At 37.5% G+C, this 16,934-nt stretch overlaps 2 protein-coding genes across 6 annotated transcripts; both read right to left on the bottom strand.

The window, feature by feature from the left end:
- Positions 1–1,815: 1,815 nt before the first annotated feature.
- Positions 1,816–7,193, bottom strand: LOC137731644 (transcription factor SRM1). Of its 4 annotated transcripts, none has more exons than XM_088688044.1 (3): positions 7,069–7,193; positions 4,753–5,432; positions 1,816–2,765 (listed from the first exon to the last, which is right to left on the bottom strand). In XM_088688044.1, exons 2-3 carry the CDS (start codon positions 5,136–5,138, stop codon positions 2,276–2,278), a joined length of 876 nt encoding a protein of 291 aa, XP_088544170.1. In that variant the 5' UTR covers positions 5,139–5,432; positions 7,069–7,193; the 3' UTR covers positions 1,816–2,275. The 4 variants fall into 4 exon arrangements, with proteins under 4 accessions (XP_088544170.1, XP_068326915.2, XP_088544169.1 ...); XM_068470814.2 differs by lacking the exon at positions 7,069–7,193 and adding an exon at positions 6,048–6,494; XM_088688043.1 differs by lacking the exon at positions 7,069–7,193 and adding an exon at positions 5,921–5,989.
- Positions 7,194–8,444: 1,251 nt separating this feature from the next.
- LOC137732227 (uncharacterized) lies at positions 8,445–16,757 on the bottom strand. Of its 2 annotated transcripts, none has more exons than XM_068471528.2 (21): positions 16,623–16,757; positions 16,329–16,427; positions 16,071–16,225; positions 15,831–15,903; positions 15,590–15,712; positions 15,171–15,279; positions 14,403–14,482; positions 13,641–13,722; positions 13,270–13,409; positions 13,064–13,174; positions 12,790–12,906; positions 12,597–12,686; positions 12,283–12,336; positions 12,016–12,090; positions 11,788–11,863; positions 11,536–11,635; positions 10,641–10,710; positions 10,201–10,265; positions 9,954–10,063; positions 9,417–9,674; positions 8,445–9,008 (listed from the first exon to the last, which is right to left on the bottom strand). In XM_068471528.2, exons 1-21 carry the CDS (start codon positions 16,746–16,748, stop codon positions 8,728–8,730), a joined length of 2,394 nt encoding a protein of 797 aa, XP_068327629.2. In that variant the 5' UTR covers positions 16,749–16,757; the 3' UTR covers positions 8,445–8,727. The 2 variants fall into 2 exon arrangements, with proteins under 2 accessions (XP_068327629.2, XP_088543932.1); XM_088687806.1 differs by having other exon boundaries at positions 9,417–9,584.
- Positions 16,758–16,934: the final 177 nt, after the last annotated feature.

Here is a 16,934-nt window from a genome sequence, read left to right as displayed (position 1 = left end):
GTGCATACGATTCCAAAAAACTTGAAAGAAATAAGATTGTTTGTTGTCTGGTCCACCTTGTTTGTCTGAGTTGTTGTATATTTTGCTATATTTCCAAATCAGCACAAGCATTACAACAAGCAGGAAAAGGAAGACAGAGAGTGAGAAAGACTAAAGAATAAAAACAAGCATAGATTAACACGCATCTATCATCCATGCCCGATGCATTTGCCGTCGTTTTTAGTTATTTAACTTTGCTCAAATATGATATTAATATAATATTGTAACCAACTGTATGAGGAGGAAGAGGAATTCAGATGTGTCAATGAGACCTTTTGAGCTGGACCTTTAGCTTTCTAATGCCAATGCCATTGCCATTTGCCGCCCCCACACCCTGATTTCCTTTCCTCTCCTCTCCTTTCCTCTTCTAATATACAAATACACTACCTACCTACTACTAATACTACTAATTAAGATAAGTTGACGAAAAAGAAGGAAAAAAGCATTAGACTCTTGGTCACCAAATATGTACATGAGCCAAATCACATGGTATAAGACCAAGACTAAGGGACAAGTTGTCTCTTTCTAAGGTGTGTGATTCTGCTATTAGTGATAGATGTTGGAGAATAATTCATCACTTTGTCCTCATCTATTAGAGATTACATCAAACTATTTATGCAAATGCATTGACTAGGTCAGTTTGTCAAAACAATTTGCTTATAACAGATTCATCAAAACTACCTCTCAAACCCAATTTCCTCAACGTGTAAGTGTGTTATTTTCATCCCAAACCCAAGGGAACTCACAAAAATTGCAGTTGCAAGAAGAAGGTGGCTGGCGGCAGTTGGACAAGAGAAGCAAGAGGACCATCCACGTTGCACATATTCCATATTTAGTCAAGCGTTTGACATTGGTTAAAAGAGATATACAATGTCATGTCACTCGGACTTTGCTAATCGTGTAGTATCACAAATCGCATCTCCGTCGACATGACAACTACAACTGTATAGCTGTGCAAGTGCTTATCTGGACGGACTTTGATGAATCGTCATCACCACCATGGCCAATTTGACATTTCCTTTCCTCTTAATCTAATTCAAAGACACCTTTTTTTGTTTTTGTTTTTTTATCTTTGAACCGAAGCTTTCTAATTCATTGGTCAATTCCCAGCAAAAATAAATTAAATAAAATAAAAGAGAGAACCGTGTGCTAGCTAAGCAATGGTCCAATCCAACCCCCGTAAGCAAAACAGAGTCCGTGTGGCCTAGGGACAAGTGGTGACTCTACCTTTTGTACTTGTGATCTAAATCCATCATAACAAAGAAAAAAGGGGTTGCACACGTCAAACACACATCACCTCCCCTTCTCTTTCCCCACATGTCCATTCTACTCTCCACTTGGACTTATTTATATTAACCTTTTTGCACGCAGTACCGCATGTGAGCATGTGAGAAATACTTTTTTCCTAAATGGCATAACAAATCTAATTTTACTATCCAATTGCTACCTCTTTTGGAGATTATCTGACTCCCATTTCACAAACTTTGGGCAATCACCATCACTAATTTATTTATGAATCCGGATCCTCGCCGGATCCTCTTTGTGAGGATTATGAAGATATGTGAATCATATTCGTTCATTGTACATCGTGTGATCAGAAATCATTTTAAATATTTTTATTTAAAATTAAATACAAACAATATTTGATAAAAATTAACCACACGATGTACAATGAACGAATATAATTTACGAATCTCTAAAATTCTCACCGAAAGGATGAGGAGAGAATCCTGTTGGTTTATTCACGTAGCCATATCTGGCGCGGGCAGGAGGATCTTGAACACAGTAAAAAGAAGACATTAAATAAACAAGTTTTTATAACAAAGACAATGCTAACATGTAAAAAGGGTTGCTGCCTAGAATGCTAACTAACTATTTCCATCATCAAATGTTTATGACCGACCGACCGACCGACTGACTACTACACTTGTAGCTGCCCAATTGCCGATAAATAAAAGAGCATTGCTTTGCTACATCTCTTTCAGAATTGCCTGTACAGAGATTCATCTCATTCTTCCCCCCATCAAATAAATGGCTTATTCCAACAAGTATGGACAAGCAAGGACGAACCATTCAACGACCACTTCAACTTGTGCTTTGCTAATAACTAAAACATTCAGCCTCGCAGCTATATCATCCTAATTTAACCCAACCAACAACACAATCTAAACGGTCTCTCTCCTCTTTGTACACCACATGATTCTGATTCCTGAAGCTGCTGCTGCTCGATATCACACTACCTATGCGAACTGTGAGGCATTGGATATGTCATTGGAACCATGTTCATTGGTGCACCAGGAACAACTCCAGGTACTGGGGCGCTCACACCATATGCCATGTGCGGGGGAGCAGGGAGATTCACAGGTGTGCCAACAGCTGAGACAAGGGGTCCTCCAATTGGTTGCCCTATACTCGGTGCACTGCCGTACATTCCAACACCTGGGGCCCCAGCAGGAGATTGTTTGGTGGACTTACCAGAGGAACCTACTGCAGCACCATTTGCTTGACCAGTGATTGGCCCTTGAGCTGCCGAAATTTCTCCATTGTTGACACTGGTTATGTCATGAATGCTTGATCGCCTCCTGTCCTTGTTCATTGAATTCAAGCGTATGAAGTACTTTTGTGCATGGCTTGCCACTTGCGTAGGGGTTCTTGTTACCACAAAGTTCCGGGATATACTTCGCCAATCGCCTTTCCCATATTTTTCCAAACCAAGAAGAAATAGCCTGTCATGGTACAAAAACAGAAAGAAAAAACCATAAGCAATGGGCATTATTTTGAAATCTCACAAAAGCAGAGTCAGGAGACATTGCAAGGTTGGTCTAAGATAACAGTACCTAGGACGTGTTAAAGGACCATAAAAACCTTGTAAGCAATGAATTCAGCAGCCACCAAACTTCTAAACACAGACAACTTAGAACTATATAAAAGAAATGGAACTCCATAGGGACAATATGGTTTTGGGATTTGGAATCAGTTTGAGATTCTCTGCGTTGGAGGCTCACAAAATTGCAAAAAGCCCTCACCAAAAAACTAGTAAGTCGGCGATATTTAACCTAGACTAAGAACCCAGGTGACGACACAGGATGGATACTGCCAAAACGCCTACTCAAAGAATTAAGAAAAGAAAATCCATCAAACATACAAGAAAAGGAATATGATGTACATATAATTCAAGCATACACTGTTGGACAGATTCATTTAAAGAGAGATAAATGGCAGCTGGTATACAAGAACTTAATGCATACCAAACACTGTACTATCAAGCCACAAGTCTGATAACGTGATCAGCTGGTATCTTTTGTAAATATAAGAAATGACTATGAACAAAATTGGTCTTAAATTTTTTGTTACAGATGTTTCATGTTTTCTTAAAAACCTCACGTTTTGGAGTTCCCACAATCCTTTCCATCTTTCTCAGCTGAAATGCCAACTCTAGTACTATATGCAGATTATTAGAAACACTTCCGCATACTTTCAGTTGGCACCCCTTAACAGTAATATAGCAGGAATTTCCCTCACAATTTCATACAGCCTGGTTCTATATCTAAAAGCAGAGTCTCTACAATCTAGAAACAAGTTTTCACCATGGGATTGTTGACTGGGGGGCCTTACTAGTTCTTTCATGGTGACAGGACAGAGCTATTTCATGTCTCGCCATTTTGATCCACTTTCCTATAAAACAGTTATGTGCATAGCTACATACCTTAGTTCTATTCTTCCATAAACAAACCAGTTTTCATGATAACAGTTACTGTTCAAATCTGCCTTACAAAAATACTGTTCAAATCTAAATCTACAGATCACAAATATTCCTACTAAAACAATTACCAGCTAATCACAATTTGAGTAAAGCAGGTGTGGCAGTTCCCAGTTACTTCTTACCAGTGCCAAATTGAGAACCAAAGGTTTCTTAGCCCAATGCAGTAGTGCAGTATGCCAAAAGCTGAGGTAAGGCATATACCAAAATCATTATATCAGGATAGGGTGTTCCATGCGTAAACACCAAATCCCACAGAAAAATTACAATTAAGGAACCTAGATACATAACTAAAAGGCTCTCATTTCAGACAAACTATCCTAAAGGTTGTGCTATACTTCGATAGTTTCTCCTACAATGCCGTTTTCTTTCTTATCCAAATTTTCACGTTTTCAGATTTAACTAATAGTCTACGAGGGCAACCCCAGTGACAAATATATCCATATAGCCTTAACAAGTCTTTCATACAAAAATAAAAGAAAAATTCAAATGAAGCCTAACCAAATCGTGCATCAATATAGAAAAGTTGAATGAGGAGAAACCAACTGCCATATTAGGAATGTGTTTAAATACGAAAATACCATGTTATCTTTACTTATTCCATTATAGTTCAACAGTATTGTACAAAAGTATAACCCAAGGGCCATGAGCTTGATAATTAATAGAAACAACGTAAAAGGAATATTCTGGATATGGAAGTTCTTCAAAAGGTAAAGCTCGATATAGTTAATAGCTTAACCAACTATCATCACCCTAAGCTTTAGGGCCTAAAGCAACTTCATAAAACTTATTGTTGGACAAACAAACTTAAGATCTTAAAGTTGCACCAGGGACAAAACTCCTGGTAAAAATTTGCTAAGAATAACCAATCTTTAGCTTTATTTAGATACTCCAACAAATGTCACCTATCATAAGGGCAAGAAAATCATTAAACTCAACCATAATATACTAACCTGTGTTCATCCTCTGTCCAAGCAATTCCCTTTCGGCGTTCCTGATCTGCCCTTGAAGCCTTACTTCCATGATTAGATTCATTGCTATAGTTTCCAGAATGTCCCCCTTTCTTATTGGTTCCTTCATCACTGGCGTGGCTAGTTGAACCCTCTGAAGAAGAATTGTAGCAAGGCAGAGGCACAACACCAGCTTCGATCTGGGATATATCCTCAAGTAAGAGGTCATAATGATGTCTAATCTCCTCTAGGGTTTTCCCTTGTACATCAGCTGCAATTTTCTCCCACCGATCTGAAGAATCCTCAGGATAAATTGCGAGGGCATTCTCGAATGCCTTATCCTGCTCTCGAGTCCACAAGGAGCTACAGCCTGCTTCCTCCACAGTCATCTGTGTAATCTTTGTTTGACTCCACTATCCAAATATTTCACACTGGAAGAAGAGGAGAGTAATTTAGCAACCTGCTTGGCAATTTATGCTACACCAGGTCTGGGATTATCAAGTATCTAGAATTGTTCTTGGGAATTGGATCTAAATTATTTCAATAGTTGGTTACAACATATAGCTAACAACTTCTTGCGGGCTAAATTATGGGAAAAGGATGCTTAAGACCACAGAGGTAACTGAAGATTTCAGCGGCGATTAGCTCCACAATTCAAGAATTGGAGTCTTCTGAATGCTGACCTATTGATGAACAAAAAGGCAACAAACTTCAGTTAGAGCATGAAAAACCTCTGAAAACCATAATATCAAAGATGCAACAAATGGCAGTTATAAAAAAGGAAATATCACTAATTACAAACATAAATTTAGTAAATTTAGTAGTAGAATGGTAATTAGGGTTTTACTCTGTGAAATATGAAAGAGACCACGAAATAACCAAACAGAGAAGAAAAAACCCCAAGCCTTTGAATTCTAAGGAAAAAAAATCCCAGTTTCTGAGCAGCTGCCCCACCCCATTCCCACCCCCACTGATAGTGATATCAACAGTTTTAACAGCGCAGGCCCACTCTTTTCACACCCAATTTTCACAGCTTCCTTATCCCACTAACACCATAATCCATATCCTCACTCATTCCCCAATCCCTAATCATATGCAGAATTCAAAATTGGTGGATTCAGACAAGAATTAAAATTTCAAAATTCGGCAAAAAAATAAAGAAAAACCTTACCCGCTGTGAATTCATTGCCCAACTAAACTACATATATGGGATGGAGGAGGAGAATCCCATCCAAAATTACCCACCTAAAGCAAAAAAAGATGAAAATTTTCAATCATTGTTAAGTAAATGCACCTACTTGTACATCCTTTTCCAATCATTGATCAGCACACAACAGCGATTCTAGCAACCAACAAAATGCTGTTAAACCTAATCAGGGAGAGGGAGAGGGATTGAAGTAAACTATCAAATTATGGCAGTTTAATCAACAAGCAAAGGAGTTAACTTTGAGAAGCAGTAGTGTCACAACTCAAAAGCAAGATTGTATTTTTAGGAAAGCAAAACCCAACCCTCGAGTACGCGAGACACCTAGCTTGCTTCACCTCCTCTTCTCCCCTTCTGTGTGTGTGCGCGTGCGTGTTTGCATTTGTCAGTATTTTACCAAAAAGTGAAAATTGACCAAAAAATGTATACAAGGGGAAATTACTCTGATTGCATATTTTACTGCGGAGTTGACATCAGCATAGACAGAAATAGAAGAAGCCTAATAAAAACAAACAAACTGGAAGAGAGAGAGAAGGCAACAAGACCAGAAATTTAGATAAACCCAAAAGAGAAATAAAATAAAAGTTAAAACCATCAACCAGAAGAAAACAAAAGGTCAAAAAGGCCAGAAAAAGAGTTGGAATTTACAAAGCAATAAATAAAATAATGGATGATGTGGATGGATTATCCTGAATCGAAATATCCAGAGAGGCAACTGCAGGAGGAGGAATCCATCACACTCAGGAGTCAGGATGGTCCACTCCACTTGGTCCCACCATCACCCAACAACTGCTCTCTGATTACTTTACACATTCATCCACACCACACCACAGCTCGGATTGATAACTGATTGAAACATACACATTTACATACAGACGATCTCAACTCTCCAACTCAACTTGCAATTTCACACACATACAATTCCCTATTTCCCATTCCCATTAATGCATCAGCTCGCACATAGTAAAACCGCCACCATCAAACAAACAAACAAACAAAACCATTTGCAGTTGCAGAGCAAAACATAATATATATAAATTGCAAAAAAGTGACATAAGAAGGATTAAGGAGGAGGGAGGAATTGGGTTTTTGAGATTGAAAGCAATAGGCATCACCTCTATTCGTTGGAAAAGTGATAAAAGTTTCCTTCAATCTTTTGGTAACCTTCTCATTTCTTTGCACTTGCAGACTTGCACTTGTCAAGACTGACTCCTGTTTTGTTGCACACAACATCAACACCGTCACAAGAGTCAAGTAGGCAGCCTATCCTATATTAATATCGGATTCGGAGGCACACTTCTTCCTTCTTTTGGTTTTGGGTCCTACTCCCTACTCCCTACTCCCTACTACCCTAATTTGTTAATAATATCATTTTACAGATTTATCCTCTTTCTAATTTTTGGATAAATATCTCTCATCCCGCAATCTAAGCTTCCTTTGATGGCAAAAAATCACCCAACTTTACCCTTTTTCCCAACTTCACCATCGCATAAAATGATATATTACTTTCGCTCTTTCCTTTTTTCTATTTTTTTTTTTCGTGCCCCCTGTGACTCTGTCTGCTCTATCTGATTTGGATCTTGTTTTCCTTGTAGGAGAGATCGGCAAGCACATATACTACTACGGTAAAATACCATACGCGTTTCATTAGCGAGTTGTTTTTTTGGCAATTTGCACATGTCGCGCATACAACCCCAAAGTATGGTTTCTTTTTTCATTTTCTATTTACGCAGAGTGAGATATGCATATGCTACAGTGATACAATTTTTTATTTTTTTTTCTAAATTAGTCCGTCCGCCCAATTTGTGCAAGTTGCCAAGCCTGAAATTCCTCGGGAATGAAAAAAATACCGATCTACTTTCGTTTGATAATTTGGCTTAAATTCTTTGACTCCTCGATACTCAATTAAATCCTTTTTTTTTTCTTTTTTTTGAGAATTAAAGAAATAACAGATCTATTCACTTTATCAATAATCAAGTTGGATCTGATGTATCATAAAGGATTTACTTTTTCTATTGGATTGGATAAAAACAAGTGACACATCTGGGCGTTTTACCAAAAACCAAAAATATCAGACACAAGAAAACAACTTGAAAGTTGAAAAGTTAAGCAAGCACATGATTTTAATTGAGACCCACCCAATGTGGCCCCTTGCTCTCAATTTTGCAAATCATAAATTGCGGCGGCTGTATAAAGCACGGCGAGGACATCTTTGGCCCTGGCATGGCCCCCCGCCTCAACTTTGTGGTCAATTTTAGACAACAAATTGTTCAATTCTGCATTTATTATTAATGTTAATTCGCATACACGTAGATTTAGGTTTTCCCAAGAGAACTAATCTGATGCATATATATACCTTTTTTTTAATTTTATTAATTTTATTTATTTTGGTAAACAAACACTATCCAGTTACATGTTATGGGGTGGGCCGTTAAGCATTTCCCACGGGAAAAAAAATAGAGATATTGTCAAAAAATCAGAGCCATGAATGTGATATGGGTAGAAAACTTCCCCTATGCATTTTGACTACAAAGAAGAATGTGATAAATTACATGTCACCAATTTACTTTACAGGCCCAAAAATTGATAGCCAGTTTAGTTTAACTTCCCCTGCAACTAGTAGTAGTAGTAGGTGCACCTCCATCCTAAACAGAATGGCAGCTGTAAAACCAAAACAATCAAGTGAATATCATTACAAATCAATTAATAAGAGTTGGCACCAATGATAACATGAACACCAGCCACCAAAATCTTCTCTCCTTGTTTTGTGTAATTTACAACCCCGACGAAGGCGTCCGGTTTATCCTCTGTGCGCCCAATTTTGGAGCAGCAGGTTTCGCTCCTCGGCCTTTGGCTACTGATAGAGGCTTTGCCTTGGTAGAGGGTGGGGGAGCGGCAATCGCAGCCCATGGATCATCATCATCAACTGCTGCACTTGCTTTCACCTTCAATGGTTTTGAAACTGTTCTTGGTGCAGGGGCGGCAATGGAGCCCCATGAATCATCATCTTCATTTTTTATTGCCTTGGCTGTGTTTTTCGATCTCAAACTCGTTGCTACAAATTAATACAAAAACCTTCCAGTTAATTAACACCACAATTATATTACTGAATGAGCGATTAACGAAGACGGACTGCATACAAACTTAAATGAACTAGAAAAGGAAAAAACGTAAAAGCAATATTAAGCTTCTACCAATTTTGACACTTTGTAGGCCATTGTGGAGGCATGCAATATAATAAGCAAATACTTCGTTCTAATACAAGATATATGATTTATCCACCACAAGACAATTATCATCGGTTTAGGTACATTCGAAATTCAAAACAGTATACTGCATTTTTACTCTTTTATTGTAACCAGTAACTTTTATACATTTCTGCAATATTTTACATTCATTCAGATGTAAATGCATAACAGCAGAAGCTAAAAAAATGCCATTTTTGATACATAAGTTCAATTACCTTGTTTAGGCTGCAAAGCAGCTTGTGAGACCGGCCGCTTTTGAGCTGCTTGAATACTCGCAAGAACAGGAGATGGTTTTGGTTCTTCCAGGGGTTCAACATCATCCCACCCATCCTTGTCACTTTCATTCTCTTCGTGGGTTCCATTTTCAAGTTCTCCCCAGCCATCTGTAGATGTTGGGGAATCAGGTATACGTTGATTGGCAAAATCTGTTGTCGAACTTATGTGGGCAGGCGCCGTGCTTGGAGTATCCACCACTAGGATTTCAAGATAATAACAATGTAAGAAGTGGAACCCAAAAAAGTATCATTGGCCTGTCTATCCATTTTTTTAATAAGAAATTGTTCCGATCTCTTATGTAGTGGAGGTAGAAACAAAATAGATATGGAAACCAACATCCGCACACAATTCCCTCTCCTCCCACCCACACCCCCCTTTTTATTATTGGATCTCCAGCATTCAACATTCTTAGCATGGTTGTTGATTCTCCAACAAGCTAAACACACTTAAAGAAACCAAGTTATCAATATGTGTACCTGAGCTTGCGTTAGAAGTTGTTTTAGTAAGAGATGCACTGGTATTTACAGGAGCAAGTGGAGCTTGTTCAGAAGGTTTACCCTTGAGAGTCAAGGAGCTCATTGCCCATCTGCATGATAATTTAAATATACGTTAAGACTAAGCTCTCAGAAAGAACCTTTTTCTTTCTATTCAGCTTCATTTGGTTCAATCCCCATAAACTAATTGTAAATCATAATATGCTGAAAAGTTTCCTAAGCAACTCACCCCAGTAAACTAGCATTTCCTGGTAGTGATGAGATTCCAACACCGGCAGTATCTCCTGAATCAGTCTACATTGACCACAAAAGAGCACAAAAATTAACAGATTATCAATATGACACGGTATTGACAAGCACGAAGATATGGAGCATCAGGCTTCTGAAACTTCCTCTGAGCCTTATCCTCTAAAGATTCTGCTATCATACATACTGTATTTGCCTTTGCAAATAATATTTATTCACCGATACAAATAAGCACCATGAAAACCACACAAGACGATGGCATAAGATAACAAGTGATGAAATTATGATGGAACACCAAAAATTGTAGCAAGGTCAACATCACACACCACATGTTGGATCATATGTGGCATGTGAACAGAAAATTGATAACTCAATTCATGAGAAATTTGCAAACGTCATATACACAAGGTAATTCCAACACACCTTTTCATAGGATTGCTTCACAATTTGTAAAAATTGATCAACTGCTTGAAATGCCCTTGATCGAACATCACTGCACCAAAGGGAAAAAAGGTATAATTCCTGTTACAAGGATTCCATTAATAAAGTATGACATTACAAAATGCAATCTAAACTTCTCTTTTCCCCCTCAAGCTTTTCCTTCCTTTTTTTTTTTTGTTTTTTTTTTGTTTTTTTTTGTTTTTTGAAGCATTGCCCCTTAAGATTTAGCGACAAAATTCTTGGTGATACACAAATATTCGGTGCGCAATTGATCCCATCCCACTCTGAGTGCATCATACGCAGATCCAAGTGTTGTACAAGTGATGCTGTAAACTTGTCTAAAAAGTCTACTTAGATCACACAACACACAGGCATTCACCCAAGCAATGACTAGACCGTGTAATTGGCTTAACAATAGGGAAGGAAAAGCAAAGTTTCTTAAGGAAATATCTCCTTAGTATTCCAATATATAGACAAATTATTACTTGCTGCTCAAAAAAGTAAAAGGAATATACAGTTATTCAGAACAAAAGACTGAAGAAACGTCCAAAGATAATTATGACTACTAACATTAATAAGAAGATGACCTTAAAATACCTTTGTGACAAGAAACAGAATCTTACAAGATTCTGTTATAACAGCAAATGTTATTTCAATGTTTTTTAAATACAGCAAACGCCTACCTCAAGAGTAGTTAAATGTGACTTCAAAACAACCCAGATCAAGAGAAGATTTTGTAAGGTACATATAAGGTATCAATATGTACAAACTGTTAGCATGCCATAGAACATGAAAACACCCTCAATAATAACATAAAGCATGCTTCAAAAAAATCCAGAGAGAGAAATAATGTACAAATCATCTGCAGCATACTTACTTATCAGGATCAATGGTAAGAATAACAACATTTGGGAGAATCCGAGTTGCAATCTCAGTGATATCATAATAAGAACTGGTAGCACACAAAGCCATTATACCTGCCACAATTTTCACATTGATCATAGAATCCAAGCGTTGACACATGTACGAAACGGAGGAAAAGGACAAGTTTAATATGAGGAAAAACTAAAACATGATTCTAAAAAGAATGTAGTAAAAAAGGGCATGGAAAAATAGAAAATTCTAGTACCTGCTCCTCGGGCAGGTGAGAAAGTATCACGTAATGCACGGGCAGTAAAAGCATTAATCAACACTCTTTTCCTTGTCTGCATTTAAATATGAACCCAATCATCTTAGGACAAGCACATATTTTATCAAAATCTGTTGAAAAATTAGAAATTAACCAATAGGACCATTCTATCACTGAAGAGAAGAAAAAAATTAGAAACAGTAAATGTGGCAAATAGATGACACTAACCCCATCATTCAGGTGGGATGCAATGTTCCCTAGTAATATAGTGGTGTTCGTTCTAATTGCTGGTTCTTCATCAACCTGCAAAACAGGAAGAAATTAAAAGAATAAAAAACGTAGTGTCAGAGAATGGCTATATTCTATGTTCTAAACACATGCACTCACAAAAATAATCCTCAAAATAATTGACTTGAAGAGACAGTGTGTGAAAATAAACACTGCAAACATTCATTTCAATGGCTAAGTTAAGGTTATTAGTTCAGAAGTTAATACCTGTAACTTTGAAAGATACTTCAACAAGGACCCTGAAATGGTGCGTTGAGAAAGCTACAAAGTAGAAAGACAAACCGATTAGATGAGAATAATCACATAATTTGAAACTTCAAAGGGATAGAATGACCTCTAAACCTAGGCTCCACACAAAGACTGACCTATATCTTTAAAATGGTATGGAGTAAACCATACTATATAAAATACTAACACTTAAGCACCGTGTTTTTGAGATTCAAATCATATTAACAGTGGCTTTTGAGAATATAAATTATACAAAGCAAGAATCATACAACCATAAAATTAGGTGCACTAACCTTAGGAGCTAGAACAAGCATCGACTTCAAAGTCAGTTCCCGGAGAAAAGCAGATGTGTCAGTGAACCCAGTAGCAACGTGGGGGTAAACCTAATTTCAAGCATCACATGCAAATTTAGAACCTACAAACTAGGAATGAATCAATCTAAATCTACCAGTCTTTAATAAAATCCAACTATCATTAACTGCATACTTGCTCATCAACAATTTGTGCTGATAATGATTCTCCAAACTGATCAATATGTTGCAAAAGTCCAACTCGAATAGCTCGGTCATTGGAAGCAAACAGCTTCACAATTGTTGGCAGCACCTAAATGTATAGGCAAGACATAAACCCAAGTCAGATGATTACAACTGTAAAAATAAAAACAACTAACAAAGGATAAATGAAGCTTCCACATTCAAGAGAAATTTAAGTAAACAACATTCATGACATATAGGTCAACGCAGAATACTGAAACAGTAACCTTCACACTGAATTCTTCGGTTGAAAGCCAGGAACCCATTTTCAACAAAGCCGTCAAAGCAGGTGCAGCAGCTGAACCAAATTCAAGGGCAGAAGCCAATAAAGGAAGCAACTGTAGAAACCAGAAGGTAGGATTATAATTTGATAACAAAAAGGTTTGTTATATATTTCGAAGTCGAAAATCATATAATAATTCGGAAAACACACCTTTTTCAGCACAATCTGGCGAGGTAGCTGCTCCGCTAAATTTGGAAGCTTGCGGAAGAAGGTATCCTTCTCAACACTATCTTTCAGATTTAGAATTTCCATGAAATGTATTGTATCCACTAGCTTATTTTGAAAATATTCTGCCAATACATTTGTTGCAACAGTTAGTGAAATATACGTGAACAAAAACACTATGAGACATAAGATTGTTAAACCACCAAGGTATAAACAATAGAAGGAGCAAAGATCATATTTTCATAAATGCCAATCAGTCCTCAGACCATGAAGGAGGCTGACATTCTCAAGAGTCAAGACTATAAATTCCCAAAAACATTAAAAGAAATTAACTTGAGTTGAGAAAGAAAGATCACCACTATTTTCTACAAGCTTCGATGTATTCAACCTACGAGAAGGCGTGGAACTCAAGAGCCGCTGATAATCTGGAAGCAGAGACTGTGAGACAAGAAAATAGAGAGATGCAAATGAAAATGAATCTTCAAAAAGATTAAGCCCATGGAAACAAACAGATGTCAGGCACTTGCAAAATCTTTAGTTAACATGGTGGTGGTTCATGAGAGATTGAAAAGATCAACCACATTTTACCCCTATGGTTTGGGGTTGTTTTCAAAATGGGCCATGACATTTCCGTTTTAGTAATTTATTTACAAATGATATTAAATTGATGATGTGGGAACTGCGTACCCCTTTTTGTGCTTTCAAAATAATCGTTTACTATATTTATTCCCCAGGTCTGCATAAAAATGGGTCCCAAAAGTGCCACATCACCAATTGAACGGAAAACAAACAGTTTTCCTGACGGAAGTTTAAAATTGACGTCATTTTATAACTTCAGGGTGCAAATTGCCAAATTCAAACCTCATGGGCAGCCTTCTGGGCATCAGTTAGTTACTTGTAAATAGATCTACTTGAGAGGTCTTAGCTAGTTTTGCTAGATGGTGGATTTCTTATCCACTTTTTTATAATTCATGTTATGCTTTAATAAAATTTTATTGTTCTTCTGAAAAGAAAAAAAATTTGAAAACCACTACCAAACCTTAGGGGTTAAAATTAAGTTGATCCCTAAAAAGAATAAGGTCATCGTTGACTCATGCTGACAGTAGAAGACTACGAACCCTTGGAATAGAAGCCGTGTTGCGTAGTTCCTCTGTTTTGCTTAATTTCAGACCGGAGAAGAGCTCGTATATAAGGCAGCCTATCAGTTCAATTAAAGAATTTAGATTTTCAAGATTAGTGTATTCCACTGGCAGTTCAGCAACCAAACATCACATGATTCAACATATTTTACTATAAATATATTAACTATATTAAGATAAATCAACCAGCATTCACTGAAAATATAATCAAAGCCAATACACGAAAACATTAGCAGTACAACATCAGCAAATTAGAAAACAAAAAGCCTTCAAACTCTAATTGACTAAACATGTATCAGCCTTCCAATCCAAGTTAAGATAATAAGATGGAATATGTCAAAATTCAATATATACCAAAGAAAATAAAAAGAGACAAAATTCCCAACAATCCACTTCCTTCCACCTTCTGCCAAAAAAACCCAATCGTTTCCAACTAAACAACCCAAAATATTGTCCTTCGGCAACACATTAAAAACCCACACTAGACTTTTTCTCTCCACCAAAAGCACAAAATACATCCATAAACAAAAATTCACAAGACCGAACTCGGCCTTGCTTTCCAGTACAATCCATACCTTATCATCAAACAATGGGACAATGAAGAAAAACAAGGATGAACCTTCTATGAGGGGCTAAAATTCATTTCTACATCCCCACGAAAGAATCAATTAAGTTCAACATTAAGAGGTCAAGTGGAACTAACAAACCAATAATCATGTTCTGAGAAACAGATAGCAGCAGACTTACCCAAGCCCCAAGAATCAATAGCCCATGGTGGAGACTTTCTGATTGCAGCCCAATCAGACTTCAGTAACTCCATGGGTTTGTATTGTGGTCCAACAAGCCAGGCGAATTGCTGACGGAAGATAAGAACTAATGAGAAACATATCGAACTTCTTACTATTCCTAAGAATTTTTTAGCACAAATATCCACAAGAAATTATCTTAGTGGAAACAAACACCATTTCATCCATAGTTATTCAAACAAGAAAAAAAGATATAACCAAAGTTTAAAAATGTAAGCCCTCCCATATCGGTGAAGCAGGTAAACTTTAAAACAATAGTTAAAGAAACAAAAGCGGGGAGAATTCAATAAAATTTAACAAGGAAATAAGTTGAAGTAATCAGGCTCTACAATGATGAATCACAAGGGAAGACATGCATACCAGCATTTGTCCGGCAGAAGCCTCATTGCCGCCATCAAACTCAGATAGTACATCAAAAGCATGTAGCTTCCAGTCCAAAGTTTGAGTTACAACAACACTGGCCAAGCAAACGTTGGCATGAACCTGTATTGTCCAAAAGCTAGTCAAACAGTATTACTACAACTGAAAATCATATATGAGAATTAGCTATATGGTGCACTCCACATTCAAAATACTAGTAATACCAATTACAAAAACTTACAAGTTTACAATCATTATTCAAGAAACTGACAGCCTTCGCTATCTGGTTCAGTCCGCATGCGAAATACTCATCCCTAACATCAAGGAAAAAAAATGATGAAGTGAATTCTAGCGACAATTTCAGCATCCATTTTATATGATTTGCAAGTGCAATAATGTAAAGAAATAAAAAGATTTTCGTAGTGAAACAAATTGAACAAGAAGATGGGAAAAAGAGCGGATAGATTATGTTTGGAAATACCTTTGGATACCTTGTAAATTGAGCTCCTTGATCTTATCAGAGAGGGGCATAACAGGCTCGGTAACGATATAGATAATTTGCTTGGTGGCAGAAGAAGCATCCACAGTTCCAGCCTCAGTACTGTGAAGAAATGATAAGATGTTTGGGTGTCTGACCTGAAAGTAGACAAGCAAATCAGCAAAATGAAATGAACAATTGCTGCTGCATTTGCAATTTTGCATATGAAATTGTGAAGAGCAAAACGAAAGAGAAACTCACAGTGCGGAGACGCTTGACGCCATTGCGAGCAGCGGCCAAATGGCCATCCTGAGCATTACTTCCAGATATAGAGAATATGGACACCGGAGACCCATCGTCCTGGACAGTTTACAACAAACAATTGGAAGAAAAAAAAAGATTTCATTCGAATTTCTTCGTCCCAAATAAACAATCACCCTCCCTCAGATCCAGTCATGACTCGTCCACATCCACCGTCGGAATCATGAAATTTTGTTTGTATATATACACACACACACATAGAGAGAGAGAGAGAGGGGAGTGAGAGAAGCAGACCTTGGAGGTGCCTCGGAAGTGAGTCCAAGAGCCCCAAGCAGAGGGGTAAGGATCGCCGATATTGTAGGGCAGATCTTTGGGTCCAGTACCCGATCCGCCCACCACTCCCTTCAAGAATTTCAGCATCCCTCCTTCCCTTCGCTCTTCTCTCTTCTTCTTTCGCTGCAACCAAACGGCGTCGATTAGACTCCCGTTTCCGTTAGATCCTCACACTCTCATTCCAAGCCTCCGTCACTTCCTCTCCTCCTCCTTTCTTGTCTTAAACTTATTTTTTTAGTTTCTTTTCTTTTTGTTTAAAGAAAATAAAAAATA

Source organism: Pyrus communis, chromosome 16 (genome assembly GCF_041283825.1).
Source record: "Pyrus communis isolate YQ-2024b chromosome 16, ASM4128382v1, whole genome shotgun sequence".
NCBI classification, from domain to species: Eukaryota; Viridiplantae; Streptophyta; class Magnoliopsida; order Rosales; family Rosaceae; genus Pyrus; species Pyrus communis.
The sequence above is the reverse complement of the archived record's forward strand: the minus strand, read 5'-3'. Positions and strand labels throughout refer to the sequence as shown.